Genomic DNA, 18,862 nt, shown 5'->3' on the forward strand with positions numbered 1-18,862 from the left:
AGGTTTAAGGAACAGAAAAGTATTTAAGACTGTAGTAGGAGTTGTGTATAGGCTCCCTTGTGAAGTGGTAACTTGTATAATTTTTGAGATGGACAAGGATTTAGCAAAGGAAGAGTGGTTTTAGTCAGAGATTTGAACTTTTATATAGATCAGGATAAGCAGACGAGCATACGTCAGAAAGGTAGAGGACTTCATGAGTGTGTTCAGGATTGTTTTCTGCAATAATATATCCTGGAACCATGGGGGCATACCATATTAAGTATAGTATTGAGCCAGACTTGGATAACAGCCACCTTTAGTTAATGGTTTATGGGTGTTTATCAAAATCAATGCGAAAAAACTACAATTATCTTTGGAAAAATATGCAATCAGAAGCAATGAAAACCCTTTGAAGACTTATAACGACGATATTGTCAACGAAAATAAGGAAATGGTGGACATTCTAAATAATTCTAAAGTAATCACAGTACAGTAGGAAGTCAGCATACCAGACATCCCGAGGAAACTATTATTGAATGAGGGACAGGAACTAACCAGATTAATGTAAGCGAAATAACAGTAATGGAAAAATTAATGACACTAAAGAAGGACAAATCCCCAGAACTAGATGGTTTCCATTCCAGGGTTTTAAAGGATGTAGGTGAGAACAGTGCAGCCCTAACTATAATCTTCCAAAGTTCTCCCAATTCAGGAACCATTCCTTTAGATTGGGAAACTGCACGAGTAACTCCACGATTTAAGAAGAGTAACAAAAGGAAACTAAGGAATTACAGGCAGTTAGCCTAGCATCTGTTGTCGAGAGTGAGGTGGTCATGACGTAGAGCTGGGTATCTTCAGCGTATATGTGAAAACTAACACTGTGCTTTCTGATGAGGTCGCTGAGGGGCAGCATGTAGGTGAGAAATAGGAGGGATACCAGATATAATTGAGTCAAGTAAGAACAGTCCCATCCAGCTGGATGACAGTGGAGAAACAGTGGACAAAGATGGTGTGTCAACTGTGTCAAAAGGTTGCAGACAGAGCAAGAAGGACGAGGAGGGATAGTTTAGTTTTGTCACAGACACATAGGATGTCATTTGTGACTTTAATAAGAATAGTACTGACAGATTATTGTGTGCAGTTCTGGTCGCCTAACTACAGGAAGGATGTCAGTAAGATTGAGAGAGTGCAGAAAAGATTTACTGGGATTTGGCCGGGTCTTAAGGAGTTGAGTTACAGGGAAAGATTAAACAGGTTAGGACTTTATTCCTTGTAGCGTAGAAGAATGAGGGGAGATTTGATAGAAGTTTACAAAATTGTGAGGTGTTTAGACAGAGTAAATGCGAGTAGGCTCTTTCCACTTAGATTAAGAGAAATAAACACGAGAGGACATGGCTTTAGGGTGAAAGGGGAAAGGTTTAGGGGGAACATTAGGGGGAACTTCTTCACTCAGAGAGTGGTGAGTGTGTGGAACGAGCTACCATCTGACATGGTAAATGCGGGCTCACTCTTAAGTTTTAAGAATAAATTAGATACATGGATGGGAGAGGTCTGGAGGGTTATGGACTAGTTGCAGGTCAATGGGACTAGCGAAATAATATTTTGGCACAGACTAGAAGGGCCGAATGGCCTGCATTCTGTGCTGTAGTGCTCTAGAGTTAGAAACCTTAAATGGTCATGGATTTGAGAGATGACAACACATTCAAGTACTTACAAGAGGAAAGGAAAGTTGGAGATTAGGCAGTTGTTTGCAAGAATGGTGGAGCCAAGGATTAGTTTACTGGGGAGATGGGTGATGAAGAGAGATTTAAAGAAGAGAGGGGGACAGGACAATTCACTGAATCTTACTGAATGACAGAACAGGCTCGAGGAACTAAATGGCCGACTCCTGTCCCTATGTTCCTAAGTTTGACCCTCCTAATATTCAGATGCCTAACTGTTTTGGTCATACCATTGTACACTTTGATGTTAACCAATAAGATTTACTAGAAGAATTTCAGACCATAAAACTAGAAAACAATGTTGCTCCTTTAGTGTTTGCACTATTCTTCATTAACAGTAACTTAACACAGCAGAACATTCACATACCTCTTTTGGAGGGGGTGGAGGAGGGGGAGGATCTTTTATGACCTGAAAGCAAATCATAAACAAAAATAAATTATTTGTGTAACAGCAATAATATCAAGGATCTCTCTGAAGTATTCCATTTCAGCTACTTGTTAACATTTGATCACAGATTCCCAACTGATGAGTTTTTTTTGGTCACCTATTGATATTTGTTCTCAGCTTTCCAACTGGTGTGTTTTCTCCTGTGACTATTAATTACTAAGACTTTGTGCAAGTTAGCACCTAGTCTCTCATCTCAGATAGAATAAATCTGTTAGCAGATGCACTTAAACACATCTACTTATTTGACAATTAATTGATTAAGTGTTAGTACTTCAGAAGAACCCTGCTCATGAGGACTTCAGCTGTTCATTTGGGAGCACTAGATGGACCAAAAAACTCAATGTAATATTAATGATAATTTTCAAGTATCTCTGACATGTGGGATATGTTTTGGTAACCAGGACTTAGACCACACACACTAGTCACAAGAGTTATTTGTGGATCTCACGCGAATCTACAAACTTCAAATCTATCAAGTTTTTTGATTAAGCAGAATAAACTTGGCTATAAATATACAAATAATATATGCATCTCCTATGAATAATATTTGAAATGCTTCCCTCTCCTGGGATACTGTGTCCTTTCAAAGTAAGCATTTTCACCACCTTCTTCAAAATATACCTTCAACCCCTCTCAATACTAACTGCTGTGCTCCATCTCTAATAATCTTTTCCCCTCTAAGGACCGTTGTCACCTCCCAGGTCAGCTCGGGTTTTTCCTTCCCATAGCAGCAAAGCAGCCTAACCAAAACTATAAACAGGATTCTCCATGACTCTAATCATGGTGTATTATCTCTTCCTGACCTCTCTGGAGCCTGATATGACTGATGACTATTCTCCTCTAATGCCACACCTTCAGCTTGCCTTAGCTTGGTTCTACCGTTACAGATCCGACCATAGTCAAAGCATCTCTTGGCTCTTTTCATACGTAACCTAACAACACCCAATTCTACCTCTTCACCATCTCACTTCACTCTTCTGAAGTCAAACTGCTTGTTTAACATTGTGTTCTGGACTGCTATTAACTTCCTCATGTGAAACCATAGGCATTCCCTTCGCAAACTTTGTTTAGTTAGTGACTTGTTTAACCCCTCCTAGGTTGCTCCTACAGGGTTAAACAGACAGTAAATTAAAATAATTAATATTAGTGAATCATGTAAAGAATTAGTAATAAAAGTAAATATATAGGTATAAAAAAAGTATTGGAAAAATGAATTGGACTGAAAGCCAACAAATCCCCTGGACCTGATGGCTTCAACCAGTGGCTCTCAAACTGTGGGTTGCAACCCCAACTGGGGTCGCAGAAATAGTAAATGGGGTTACAAGCTTCCCCTCCTCCGAGATTGTGCCCCACACTGGCACTGAGGCCCAGGTGGCATCCCGCCCTGCTCATGTCTCTCTCCGGCTCATGGGCTTCTGGGGCCTGTCTGAGCCCAACCCTGTCACTGCAGAACTACTTGAGCTACAACATCAGTCATTTCAAGGTCCTCAACCTTCACATCCATTGCTTCCTGTGAACTGGAGCAGCTCAGGTGAAGTAACAGACTTGCCTAGTACATAAAATAATAACATTTTTACAAAGTATTTAAAAACAGATTTTCATATGACATTATATGCATATGGCATTCATATGCAAACTTTAATAATTATACTGAATGATACTATGCTACTTTGCTGTTTCGTTTTTTTTCTATGCAGGGGCCTGTTCACTGCAAACAACAGGAATATGTTCATGCCTTGCACCTTTTTTGAATTACCCAAGAGCTTGTAGAGCCTATTGTTCCACGTTGCTTTCTCCATGGAAATGCCTCAGCCAATCTGAGTCAACTTGCTAACCAATCAGCACCCTTTTCTCCTGTAGTATAAACTGTGGTGATCTTTTTAAATTTGGTATTCTTGTGTTTGTCCTGATGAGTGCAAGATAAAAAGCCAGGGCCACATGTCTCTCTATTCAGCAATATTCAGGGTTTTGTAATACCAAGCAGCAGTTTGTTTTGTTTTTTCTTGGCTCTGGGGTTACATTAATTTTCAAGTGTTAAAATGGACTGAATTGGCAAATGGTTTACAAGTGCTGACCTGCATCCTAGAGTTCTAAAAGAGGTGTCTGCAGAGATTGTGGACGCATTGGTTGTGACCTTTCAAAATTTCCATCGATTCTGGAATGGCCCCAGTGGATTTGAAGGTAATAAATGTAACATCGCTATTTAAGAAATGATAGAGAAAACAGGGAACTATAGGCCAGTTAGCCTGACAACATCGTCGAGAATATGCCGCAATCCATTATTAAAGAAGTCATAACAGATCATTGTTATATGATCATAATATGATTAGGCAGAGACAACATGGTGTTATGAAAGGGAAATCGTTCTTGACAAGTTCACTGGAATTTAATGAATGTAACTAGCAGGGTAGGCAAAGGGGAAGCAGTGGACATAGTATTTTTTGATTTCCAAAAGGCATTCAACAAGGTGATACACAAAAGATTGTTGCACAATAACAGCTCTTGGCATTGCGGGCAATATATTAGCAGGGTCATTTTGTATTGGCAAGCTGTTACTAGTGGGATGCTGGAACGATCAGTGCAGGGGTCTCAGCCAGTTATAAACAGTTAATGATTTAGAAGAAAGGACCAAGTGTAATGTATCCAAATTCATTGGCAATACAAAGCTAAGGAGAAGCGGTAAACTGCGAGGAGGACACAAACGATCTGCATAAGGTCATAGACAGTAGGTGGGCAAGAAGATTGTAGGTGAAGCAGAATGTGGGGAAATGAGAGGTTATTCACTTTGGAAGGGAGAATAGAAAATCTGAATACTTCTTCAATTTTGGAAAACTATTAAATATTAATTCAGAGGGAATTGGCTTTCTTTGCTCAAGACACACAAAGTTAACATACAGGTAAAGCAAGCAATTAGAAAAGCAAATAATATACTGGTCTTTATTGGAAGAGGGTGGCATACAAGAGGAAAGAAGTCTTGCTGCAGTTGTGTGGAGCTTTGGTGAGATCATCCATCTAGTACTAAGTATAGTTTGGCCTCTTGACCTAAGAAAGGATATACACTTAGAGATGGTACAATGAGAATTTACTAGATTGATTTGTGAGATAAGAGAGTTGCTCTATGAGGAGAGATTGAGCAGAATGGACATATACACTAGAGAATTTATAAGAATGAGAGTTGGTTTCATTGGAACATATGATTCTAAGAGACAGGACAAGGTAGATACTGCGAGGCTGCTTCCCCTGGCTGGAGAGTCCAGAACTTCAATAAAGGGACAGCCATATTAAACTGAGATGAGGAGAAATTTCTTCACTCACGGAGTTAAATCTTTGGAATTCTCAACCCCAGAGGTTGGCAGATGTTCAGTCACTGAGTTTATTCAAGGCTAAGATCAATTGAATTTTGGACTCCAAGGAAATCAAGGGATAAGAGGATGGGGCAGGGGAGTGGAATTAAGGTTGAGGATCAGTCATGGTCAGATTAAATGGTGGAATAGGCTTGTGAAGCCAAATAGCCTATGCTTGCTCCAATTTGTTATGTTTTCACATTCTTATTTCACCACAGTGCCATCTTCACCCCCAAGTTGAGTATCTGAACCCATTTCTTCTCTATTGCAAAGACAACACACTTGCTCTATAATATAGTCCCTACCACACACCATCTGTGGCTGAAACCTTCATCTACGTCTTTTTCACTCCAGGCTTGATTATTTCAATAGTGGCCTTCCATCCTCCATGTACTTTAGCTCATTCCAAATTCTGCTGGCTATATCCTGTCCCATCCATGAAGTTCCATATTCCCATCACGCAATCCTCCCTGACTTACACTGGCTCCCACTCACTCAACGCCTCAGATTTAAAATTCTCATCTGAGTGTTTAAAGTTTTCCATTACCTCATTTTTATCCATCTCTTTAACCTTGAAACTTTCTGGTGCACAACTCTTCATTCCTCTGAATCAATCTCTTGTGCATTCCTTCTAATTCTCTAATTGTCCACTTTAAAGATGGGAATCATATACCCTCCCCCGAGGTGGGTTTGCTGGGTGGTGGGACGGGCATTAATCAGGTAGGAGGGTGGCGAGCGGGGATTCGCCATCTTTCCGCCTCCACCTCAGTTAAGTTTGTGATGGGAAGTCTTGTGGACAGCCTTCCCAACCAATTGCAATTTAAGGCCCTTAAGTGGGTATTAACCAGCGACGGATGGAGGGCTCACAATGCGTGGAACACAGCAAGCAAACTCTATGTACTGCTTGTAGGCTCCCAGGGGGACCCTTGTTCAAGAGCACTCAGTGCTTGATCGAAGGACCAACATTGGGAAGGGAGAGGACAACTGAAATCAAATCTCCCGTCCTTGTTCCTGCAACCCCCCCATCCCTGCGCCTTCCCCACCCCACCCCGCGACTCACCTGTGCCCGGGTCCCTCCTCAATTCGAGGTCATGGATGAATGTTGTAGCAGCAGTAGCCACCACCTCCCCAGTGGTGCTTCTGAGCACAGAGGAGCTGCCAGCCTCTGATTGGCCAGCAGCTCTCAGAGGGCTTGTCTTCTACCTCCAGGATCCATGATCCTGGGAGAAGGCCCACCACTGGTCTGTCAAGTGCCTGCATGGCACAAAATGTGGTGGACCTTCTTGAAAAGAGGCGATGTGGGGGGTCTCACCGGCTCTCCAGCTGGCGGCAAAGACCACCATCGCTTCCACAAGACTCTGCACAAAATCTCCCTACCTCTCCACTTCCTTTTCTTCCTTTAAGACCCTTCTTAAAACTTAACAGTTTGATTCCTAACTAATCTCTCCTCCCTTGATTCAGCATCAATATTTTTCTTCACAACTCCATGAAATGCCTTGGGGTATTTTCCTACATTAATAACATTAAATAAATGCAAACTGTTACTGTTGTTGTTCAGATAGGGCCTTTCAACGGGAATTGCCAATTCTGGCAAAGGATCACACCTAAATATTAACCTTTCTTCCTCTTTCATGTACTAATCTGGTATGCGTTCTCTTTTATTATTTTCTCTTTTTACTTTTTTATCTCATTGTAAGTACAGGTGGCAAAAGTATCCAAAATCTCTCTCATCTTGTTAGTTTGTCCTTCAGAAGTTGATAGCCTAACTCAGTCACCTTGGCCCAGACACATAACTGAGCTTTTTACACTTTTATTCCTTTAATCTCTCCTAAATGCATTGCCAAAATTAAAAGCAAAGAAGTCAGGACTCTGCAAATGGCACATGGCTCAGCAGTGACAGTAAAGGTTCTCAGCAAGAAAAGTGCAGTTCGAAACTAGGGCAATCAAACACTCTCAAGGACTCAAGATAAACTTTACCAAACACGAGATATATAAGTTTTTTTTTTATAGAACTCATTTTTCCTCTTGTGATTAAGTACTGACTGATATTGGTGATCAGATAAAGCAAACTGTAGTTGAATTTCTCAGAAACCATTCTTGAAGGAAGCTGTTTTTCTGTCTGAGACAATTGTAGCTAGTCTTTTAGATGTGATAAGGCAGCTCTACTCAACATGCTCTGTTTTGTGTTGTGATAGACAGCAAGGCTCAGTTGCATGAACCTTTGCAAAAATATTTCATTGCAGGAAATCACACTTGAACACAAGAGAAATTTAAAAAGGAGTGCAGAAGAGCTTTTATTCTTTGGGTGGACCCGTAAATTAGGGCACTGTGCCATCTGCAGCATGCCCGCCACCAGCACGTCTGCTCTGTAAACATCGCGATTTTACGAGTGGTGGGGAAGGCGTCAGGTGGATTGCTCATCCATAGCCCAATTGAGGCCCTTAAGTAGGTGATTAATGTGCAATTAAGGGCCTCATCCTGCCGTCGCTCTGATTTAACAGATAGCGAGAAAGGCTGACACTCAATGTCAGCTTGGCACATTTAACCCTACAGGCTGTTGGTCAGTTAAGAGTGGAGGGTCCCTTTTGCCAGGTCCCCAGTGCCAATCTGAAACCTGTCCCCACAGTTTTGCCTCCCCTTGTCCACCCTCCCCACCCCATCCCCTGTCAACCTGTCAAATATACTCCCCACTCCCCTCGCCGGGGCCTGTCAGCCTGGCCCCAGCGAGATCTCAGACTTACCTCAATGTCCAGGTCAAAAACAGAAATACCTGGAAAAACTCAGCAGGTCTGGCAGCATCGGCGGAGAAGAACAAAGTTGACGTTTCGAGTCCTCATGACCCTTCAATAGAACTAAGTAAAAATAGGAGAGGGGTGAAATATAAGCTGGAACCTATTTTTACTTAGTTCCGTTGAAGGGTCATGAGGACTCAAAACGTCAACTTTGTTCTTCTCCGCCAATGCTGCCAGACCTGCTGAGTTTTTCCAGGTATTTCTGTTTTTGTTTTGGATTTCCAGCATCCGCAGTTTTTTGTTTTTATTTTTGTTTTTATCAATGTCCAGGTCCATCGCTGTACACCACCTCCTTGGCCTATCTGCAGTGCTAGCAGTGACCATCGCTCCAGCTGCTGGCCTCTGACTGACCGGCAGATCTAGGAGATGGGTCTTCCTCCCTAAAGGGCCATTACCCAAAAAACTGAAGTGGGGAAAACCGGCTTTACGTTGGGATGCGGGGAGTCTGCCTCAGGGTATAACCTAGTCCTCTGTCTCTTTTATTTCTTTTTTCACCTCCACTCTAAATTTTCTATATTCACTTGTTTCTCATTTGTATTATCAACCGCACATCTGTCATGCACACCCTTTTTCTGCTTCATCTTGCTTTCTATTTATTTCACCATCCAGGGATCTCTGTCCCTTTCCCCCTCATGGGAACATACTTCAACTGTACCCAAACCATATCCTTCTTGAAAGGCATCCTGTTGTTCTCAATTTTGCCTGCCGATCTTTCATTCCAATTTACCCAAGACAGGGCCTTTCTCATCACACTGAAATTTGGACCGCCTCCAATGAAGTATTTTTACTCTAGATTGCTCCTTGGCTAACCCAAACCTTATGGTACAATGATCATTGTTCCCCAAATATTCTGCGACCAACACGTTATCCACCTCATACCCCAGAACCGGACTCAGCAATGCCTCTTTCCTATCAGGCCATAAGTGTACTTGTCAAGAAAATTCTCCTGAACAGACTTCAGATACTCGCCTTCCTCTTTATTATTATCCCAGTTTAAATTTGAACAATTAAACACCCCAAATAACTAATCAAAAGTTATTGCAACTCTGTGGTTTCTTTGCAAATCTGCTCCTCTACTTTTAAACACCATTCCACCCCTGAAAGAGAAAAAGCTTTTACCAATAACAATCATAAAATCATAGAATTTTACAGCATAGAAAGAGGTTATTCATCCCATTTACCATAGACTTTTTAAAAGTCTACCCAATTACAAAGCACTTACAGGACTGCTATTGGCCATTCAGTCAACCGATCTACACCGAGAACCTCCTCCAACTGCTTCATCTGGACCTAGCACCAGAGACATCTGTTCTTTTCTCCCCATGTACTTATCTCTGGCCCCCTTAAATGCATCTGTATTATTAAATTACTATAGTAATCATATCAATCATCCCATTGCACTTTCTGTTTCACCTTGTATGTTTTTTCCTTTCCAAGTGCAGATCTAATTCCCTTTTGAAATTTACTATTGAATCTGCTTCCATCACTCTTTCAGGCAGGCTATTGCAAGATTCATAAAGTCAAACTCCATTATTAAAATTTCGCTATGTCTGTCCAAGGATTGCTTTACACTACATGTTGGGAAACTGCAAGCACTCACCCAAAGACTTTATATCTGAATATGGGTAAAGTCATGGATGGAGTGCTCATGGTTTCCTGACATTCATCTTGGCAGGACAGCCCCCAAGCTAGCTGTTAGCACCATTATTGATTTTAAGCTTAAAATAATAGGGTCTGAAGCAAAGTAGACCAACTGAGCTGCAGCATTTTAAATTGTACAATATTGCACCTATCAAATATATGTAGAAGACTACTGTTCTGGCAAGTGTGAATAGAAACATACGCAGTTCAAAGTTGGTTTTGGCCTACAACTTATACCACAACAAATATAAAGCTTTTCAGAATGTTTTCAGCTTTGAGTCATTTGTGTTTGTTGTATACAAAACTCTCAAGCAGATGGATACTTAATTCAATACACTCAACATTTTTGAATATTGATGGTGAAAGTCAACTGTGTTTTAAAATTTACACAATTTCTTTAGGTGCATTCATTCATACTCACCACCATGCAGCAAAGAGGCCAGAACCACCAAAGCAATGCTAGTCCCAATAGCAGCAATAAGGTGAATATGGCAATCATCACAGCTGTCCCATCAGACTGCAAAAGAAGCATAAAGCAGTAGATGTCTTTACAATGCGATTCAAAGCTGTCAGATCTCACAAACATCATGAATTGCTTGTTTGTTACATTGCATTTAAATCCAGCTGATTTTAAGTTGTCTACTTTTTACAGGAAGAAACATTGGAACAGAATGACAGAAGAGGAATCATTCTTAAACTTACATTAAAGAATGTAAACATCAGTGACATAAAATTTAGAAAATCAAGCTTGAGAATTGATGAAAAGTGCTCTGGATGAGGAAAAGGAAGAAGGAGTAGACTATAAAGATGTCAAGCATTCAAGGACGCATGAAAAGAAATTATCTCAATGTGTAGCACATAATATATTTTATTCTAAATCACATATAATGAACCCACCATCATATTAGCCTTCTGATTCTGTTACCCTGTGAGGTAATTTTTATTGATTTATGTACCTGGATCCCTAAATCCTTTTGCTCAACTCCAACACATGCATTTCCATTCAAATAGTAGTCCCAGTTTTAATTATTACATTCAGACTATACTGTCTCAATACTATTTTGTTAAAGTCCATCTGCCATCATCCAGGCCATATCCTTAACCTGTGTCCATTCTCAATTTTGGCTCTTCTCTTTAAGTTCACCGTGGGCTAGGAATTAGTCTAGTTCTGTTTACATGCCCAGACATGACGTTGAGGAACCAGCACACATTGAACCAAAAGGCCCAAGGATCGATGGAAACTAATGTTGATCAAACTTCTGCAGGCAACTCACCTGAGTGGAGACGTCAATCTTTGGTTACCTGCCTCACCAGCAACAGGCCTTGAGTAAGTCCCAAAAGCAGGGATTTGAATGGGCTATAGTGTGGGGTAAGGGACAGTCGGAGATCCCACAAGCTTTATTAGCCAAGGAATGTGACTTAGACATTAGAAAAATACCCAACACTTGGGAGGGAAATGGAGTTCTGGAGTGTAGCTAGTTCAAGGAGGAGTTGCATTTAAAACTCCAGACACTGTAATGTGGTAGAGCAAGCACCAGTTTAGGATGTCAGCAGTGCAACAAGAGGCGACTTATCCACCCTGGGTTCGACTAACTTTTCAGAATCAATCCCTTTTGTAGATGATGTGTGCCAGGCAGATCAAATCCACGAGGGAGAATTGATCGTGCTATCACAACAATTTTGCAATTTGTATTTATTTCAAGATGTGTGCCCTGAATTCAGAAGTACTAAATCCATCAAGACTTTCAGAGATTTTTTTAAAAACTAAATTAAAATGTTTATTAACAAAAGAGACAATTTCAAGCACATACATAGAAGTACAAATTACTACTATAATAACTCCTAAAATCCCTAATTAACTTGGCTCCCAGTTACACCCCCTTTAAGGCAACAATCCAAAAATAGATTTTTTAGATTTTAAACAGGTCCAGCAAATTAACACAATATCCTGAACAGTGGAATTCAAAATGGTTTTTTCCAGCTTCGTTTCTGTAGACAGCTAGTCTATGTACAAACGCTGGAGGTTTCATGAAGGCTATTTCACACACTCCTGTTAGATCTTACAATGCCTTCCCCTAAAACATAGCCTCATTTTCCTTTACATATGTTTCTCCCTTTTTAATATGTAAATTCCATTGTTTCCATACGTCTTTGGAGCATTACCTTTCTTGTCATATAAATCTTTTCACTTTCCACTATATATTGTCAGTAACCCTTGAGAAAAATAAACACATTCCTTAACTTCATTGTCTGGCTGCTTGTAAACAGACTGAAATCCCTTTGAAAACCAAATCCCCCTTCATCTATCTGCAAGTTCCCTTCACACCTTACATGCTAAGACCCCAACCATGTTTACTCATCAGCATACTAAAGACACTTCTACACCTTCTTTTGATAACTTCAACTTGCAGTCTGCTTGGATACAAAATGTAATTGAATCACACACACACAGACAGTACAACACAACCCCCATAAACCTACTTTACAATAAACCAGAAAAATATGAAAATTAATATACTTTCATAGCAGTAAATTTAATCTCCAACAATTATTCCACTCTACAGCCTTCCGGACTGAATATTGAGTTCAACAATTATAGATCATGAACTCTCTCCTCCATCCCCACCCCCTTTCCGTTTCTTACCCCTCCTTTTTGTTTTTTCTAATAATTTATATAGATTTTTCTTTTCCCACTTATTTCCATTATTTTTAAATGTATTTCCACCCATTGTTTTATTTCTACCTTTTAGCCTTTTTAGTATTCCTTCACCCCACCCCACCCCCACTAGAGCTATCTGTACCTTGTTTGTCCTGCTTTCTACCCTTAATTAGCACATTCCTTTAGATAATATCACCACCTTCAACACCTCTTTGTCCTTTTGTCTGTGACATCTTTTGGTTATCTCCACCTATCACTGGCTTCTTGTCCCAACAACCCCCCCACCCCACCTTAAACCAGCTTATATTTCACCCCTTTCCTATTTTTACTTAGTTCTGTTGAAGGGTCATGAGGACTCGAAACATCAACTGTGCTCTTCTCCACCGATGCTGCCAGACCTGCTGAGTTTTTCTAGGTATTTCTGTTTCTGTTTTTGTTTTGGATTTCCAGCATCCGCAGTTCTTTGCAATTATTCCACATCCTCCTCTGGTGCACCTACATTCTCACTTCCACAATCATTTAATATCTCCAAAATATTTAATATGTCTTCCTTACAATCGTCCTCCATAATTAGTTCCCCACTCTATTTCGGAGGAATCGTAACCTCTTCTTAAAACTATTCACATGATTCTTCATATTTTTATAAAGTACATATTTTTTCCATTCATACTAGCCCAACTTTACCATCACCCTTCAGCTTGAATATGTTTGCCCTTTAAATTGCTGTAAGTGCACCTTCTAATTATATGGCAAAGGCAAGATGGTATCTGGGACATTCGTGAACAGTGGGACCATGAGTCTACCTTCTTCCTCAGTCAGATTTAAGGATTCAGAAAGAAACAGTGGAATGATGGAAAAGGAAATAGAATGAATTAGAAGCAAATTAGGTACAGAAAGAGAAATAAAGAGAGGGAAAGGAAGATTGGAGTAAGATAGAAAGAGAAGAGAGATAAAAAAGAAATAATTTATTAATATTATAAATAATTCTTTAAAATGTCTAACAATAATTTGCTACCACCGGATGTTGTCTACATGCACTTCCAGAAAGCATTTGATAAGATTCTGCACAAGAGATTAGCAAACATGAAAGCACACAGATTTGAGGTAACCCTGTGACAAGAGTTGATAATTGGATGGGAGATAAGAGACAGGAAGTAAGGGGAAAGGGAGTGTACTCTGATTGCTCGGAGGTGACAAGTGGTGTTCCTCAGGGATCTGTAGTGGTGGCTCAGCTAGATGACAGGGTTGGTTAGCTCAGTTGGTTAGATGGCTAGCATGTGGTTCAGAATAACACCAACAGCACAGGTTCACTTCCTGTTCAGGATGAGGTAGACTTGGGACCTGCCTCCTTGCCTTGCCCCCAAGAGTGGAAGGCCTTTACAAGCCACCACTCACAAAAAAACTGCCAAGAAAATGGCTCAGAACGAAGCATCAGCAGACAATGAGCCAAGGACCTGACTTCAGGCAGAGTAAACATGAATGAATGAACTTGGATGAATAGAGAGTGGTATAGCCAAGTTTGTTTATGACACTAAGGGGAGGATCTTCCAGTCAGCAAACGGGGGTGTAAAATGACACAGGATGACGTCACTCCTGACCTCACCCTGCGTCATTCCCATTTTCAGGTTGGCGGGGGCGCAGCCTAATCACCTGTGCACCTGCCGACCTGTCAACAGCCAATTGAGGCCATTTAAAAAGTAATTGGTATAATTAATGGACCTGCCCATCCAGCCTTAAGGTTGGCGGGCAGGCCGGGAGCCCGGGATGAGGTTTCATGAGGGTTTTAAAATATTTAAAGAAGGTTTCAGTAAAAGTGTCACATGAGGGGACATGTCAGGGAAATTTTGCTATCATTTCTTTAACATTTTAAAATTTGGAGCCGATCTCCCTGAGGCAGCACTTAGCCTTAGGGAGATGAATGCGCTCTTTCGCGTGCATGTGTGAAAGAGTGCACTCCCGGCTGAGGGAACCCCCCGCCCGCACGGGGAGTGCATAGCACTGCCTGGCGGACGTCATGCAGGGCGGACCTTAATTGGCCCACCCACATAAAATGACAGCGTGCCCCCAACTGGGGGTGCCGATCAGAGGCGCACCTGCCAGCGCCCGCGCCCGCTCCTGCACTTTTCCCTAAAGGAGGATGCACAATAAATGATGCATGTGGGAGCAGGAAATTATGGACAAATTTTGCAGATAGATTAAGTGAAGGGGAAAAATTGTGTCAGATAGAGTTCAATGTGGGGTGAATGTGAGCTCATCCACTGAATCCAAAAACCAACAAATCTGACTATTTTCTTAATGACAGCAAACTAAGAACTAGGAAGAAACTGCATATTTGGATGTCCACACAAAGCACTGAAAGTTAGTACACAGGTACAAAGAGTAATCAGAAAGAAGTGTTGTCCTTTATCTCAAGCTGATTAGAATATAAAAGTGAAGATGTGATGTTTCAATCCTAGGTCCTTTGGTCAGATCTCACCTGGAGTGCTAGGTTCCATTTGGGGCACTAAATCTCACATAGGATATATTAACCTTGAGGGGGCACCACGCAGATTCACCAGAATTATACCAAGGCTTAGAAGGTTAAATTATGAGAGCAGATTGCATTAACATATGTGCTTTATTTTGGAAGGTTGATTGGAGATTATTTGGACATCTTTAAATCAGTAAAGGAATTTTCTAAAATGGATGAAAACTATTTTCTTTGGTGAAGAAATCCAGAACAATGGGGCATAACTCTGAGATTATAGTTAGGTCATTTTTCACACAATGAGTGTAGGAATCTAGAACTCTTAACTTAAAAACTTATGGATGCATAGTGAACAGAAATTTTCAAGACTAACAGTAATAAATTATAAGACCATAAGACATAGGAGCAGAAATTAGGCCCTTCGAGTCTGCTCTGCCATTCAATCATGGCTGATAAGTTTCTCAACCCCATTCTCCCGCCTTCTCCCCGTAACCTTTGATCCCCTTACCAATCAAGAACCTATCTATCTCGGTCTTAAATACACTCAATGACCTGGCCTCCACAGCCTTCTGGGGCAATGAATTCCATAGATTCACCACTCTCTGGCAAAAGAAGTTTCTCCTCACCTCTGTTCTAAAAGGTCTTCCCTTTACTCTGGGGCTGTGCCTTCGGGTCCTAGTCTCTCCTACTAATGGAAACATCTTCCCCACGTCCACTCTATCCAGGTCTTTCAGTATTCTGTAAGTTTCAATCAGATCCCCCTTCATCCTTCTAAACTCCATCGAGTATAGACCCAGAGTCCTCAAACGTTCCTCATATGTTAAGCCTTTCATTCCTGGGATCATTCTCGTGAACCTCCTCTGGACCCTCTCCAGGGCCAGCATATCCTTCCTGAGATACGGGACCCAAAATTGCTCACAATATTCTATATGTGGTCTGACCATAAAGCATCAGCAGCACATCCCTGCTTTTATATTCTAGTCCTCTTGAAATAAATGCCAACATTGCATTTGCCTTCCTAACTACGGACTCAACATGCAAGTTAACCTTAAGAGAATCCTGGACTAGGACTCCCAAGTCCCTTTGCACACCAGATTTCTGAATTCTCTCCCCATTTAGAAAATTGTCTATGCCTCTATTCTTCCTACCAAAGTGCATGACCTCACATTTTCCCACGTTGTATTCCATCTGCCACTTCTTTGCCCATTCTCCTAACCTGTCCAAAGCCTTCTGCAGCCTTCCCACCTCCTCAATACTACCTGTCCCTCCACCTATCTTTATATCATCTGCAAACTTAGCCAGGATGCCCTCAGTTCCTTCATCTAGATCATTAATGTATAAAGTGAAAAGTTGTGGTCCCTACACTGACCCCTGCGGAACTCCACTAGTTACCGGCCACCATCCTGAGAAGGACCCCCTTCTCCCCACTCTCTGCCTCCTGCCAAACAGCCAATCCCCTATCCATGCTAGTACCTTGCCTCTAACACCATGGGCTCTTATCTTACTGAGCAGCCTCCTGTGCGGCACCTTGTCAAAGGCCTTCTGGAAGTCCAAGTAGATAACATCCATTGGCTCTCCTTTGTCTAACCTACTCATTACCTCCTCAAAGAATTCTAACAGATCTGTCAGGCATGACCTCCCCTTGATGAAACCATGCTGACTTTGCCCTATTTTACCATGCACTTCCAAGTATTCTGAAATCTCATCCTTAATAATGGACTCTAAAATCTTACCAACGACCGAGGTCAGGCCAGTCAGCCTGTAATTTCCTGTCTTTTGCCTCACTCCCTTCTTAAACATAGGGGCTACATTAGCGATTTTCCGTCCTCTGGGACCCTCCCTGACTCCAGTGATTCCTGAAAAATCACCACTAATGCCTCCACTATCTCTTCAGCTATCTCCTTCAGAACTCTGGGGTGTAATCCATCTGGTCCAGGTGATTTATCCACCTTCAGACCTTTCAGTTTGCCTGGCACCTTCTCCTTGGTAATGGCCACCATACTCACCTCTGCCCCCACCGACTCTCTTGAACTTTGGGGATGTTACTTGTGTCTTCCACCATGAAGACTGACCAAAGTACCTATTCAGTTCCTCTGCCATTTCTTTGTTCCCCACTACTACTTCTCCAGCGTCATTTTCCAGCAGCCCAATGTCCACTTTTGCCTCTCTCTTTCCCTTTATATATCTAGAAAAACTCTTGCAATCTTCTTTTATATTACTGGCTAGTTTACCCTCACATTTAATCTTCTCCCTCCTTATTTCTTTTTTAGTTGTCCTCTGTTGCTCTTTGTAGGCTTCCCAATCCCCTGGTTTCCCACTGCTCTTCGCCGCATTGTATGCTTTCTCTTTAGCTTTTACGCTGTCCCTGACTTTCCTTGTCAGCCATAGTTGCCTCGTCCTCCCTTAAGTATGCTTCTTCTTCCTAGGGATGAATTTTTGCTGTGTCTCCCAAGTTACTCCCAGAAACTTCTGCCATTGCTGTTCCACTGTCTTTCCTTCTAGGCTCATCTCCCAGTCAATTCTGGCCAGCTCCTCCCTCATGCCTCTGTAGTTGCCTTTATTCAACTGTAATACCGTGACATCTGATTCCATCTTTTTCCTCTCAAATTGCAGCGTAAATTCATATTATTGTCAGGTAAGGATATCAAGGGATATGAAGCTAATATATAGATCACTCATGATTTAACTGAATGGTGGAACAGGCTCGACAGGCTGAACAGTCTTCTCCTGTTCCTTTGTTCCGGCACTGCCATCCGTTTGATGCAACTTAAAAATGGAGTCTGAACTCCTGCTAGCACCAAACTAAGAATCAAAATTTCTGTCACTCTCTGCAACTCGTAGCTACAGATAAAAAACGGCCTCCAAAAGCACCTCAAGGTTGAATTTTGTTTAAGAATGAACTCCACAATCTTCTCAAAACAAAAACAGAATTACCTGGAAAAACTCAGCAGGTCTGGCAGCATCGGCGGAGAAGAAAAGAGTTGACGTTTCGAGTCCTCATGACCCTTCAGCAGAACTGAGTAAAGTTAGGAGAGGGGTGAAATATAAGCTGGTTTAAGGGGTGGGGGGGGAGAAGTTGGGGCGGGGTGGTTGTAGGGACAAGCAAGCAGTGATAGGAGCAGATAATCAAAAGATGTCACAGACAAAGGAACAAAGACGTGTAAAAGGTGGTGATATTATCTAAGAGAATCTATATTTCACCCCTCTCCTAACTTTACTCAGTTCTGCTGGAGGGTCTTGAGGACTCGAAATGACAACTCTTTTCTTCTCCGCCGATGCTGCCAGACCTGCTGAGTTTTTCCAGGTAATTCTGTTTTTGTTTTGGATTTCCAGCATCTTTCTAGCATCCGCAGTAGTTTTTTGTTTTTATCCACAATCTTCTCACCTTTCATGCTCTCAATTAGCCTCTTGCAGCTTAATGATTTGAAAATATATTGCATTATATATTGGTACTCCATTCGCACAAAAACACAGGTGGTTTATCAAAGAATAAACTACATACTGTGCATTACATAAGAAACAGGGATATTTTTACAATCGTGAAATGTTACATGAGCATTTAATGTTCTCGAATAAGTAAATTGAAGCAACATGTGATTATAATCTAACTACAAAAGTGAGAGAGCAAAATGTTGTCATTGGTTTCAGATTACTGGAACACTAGCCTCTAATATTTTTCTCTTCCAGTGACCTTGTTTTATGGCAGCAACATATATATAAACATTGTGCTGGCACCGATTAAAGAGTGTAACATAGCTGTTTATAATACTCTTGTTATTCATTTGCCATTGAGCTGCAGAAATGCAAGATG

At 41.3% G+C, this 18,862-nt stretch overlaps 1 protein-coding gene across 1 annotated transcript in view; it reads right to left on the bottom strand.

Moving 5' to 3' along the window:
- The window catches only part of antxr2a (ANTXR cell adhesion molecule 2a), a 303,824-nt gene that overhangs the window by 139,505 nt on the left and 145,457 nt on the right, over positions 1-18,862 (bottom strand). Inside the window, exons 12-13 of the mRNA XM_078543719.1 lie at positions 10,347-10,442; positions 2,068-2,109 (exon numbers count right to left, since the gene is read on the bottom strand). Coding sequence (XP_078399845.1) covers positions 2,068-2,109; positions 10,347-10,442 — 138 coding nt within the window. The remainder of the gene's footprint in view (positions 1-2,067; positions 2,110-10,346; positions 10,443-18,862) is intronic.

Source organism: Cetorhinus maximus, chromosome 1 (genome assembly GCF_964194155.1).
Source record: "Cetorhinus maximus chromosome 1, sCetMax3.hap1.1, whole genome shotgun sequence".
Classification (NCBI taxonomy): domain Eukaryota; kingdom Metazoa; phylum Chordata; class Chondrichthyes; order Lamniformes; family Cetorhinidae; genus Cetorhinus; species Cetorhinus maximus.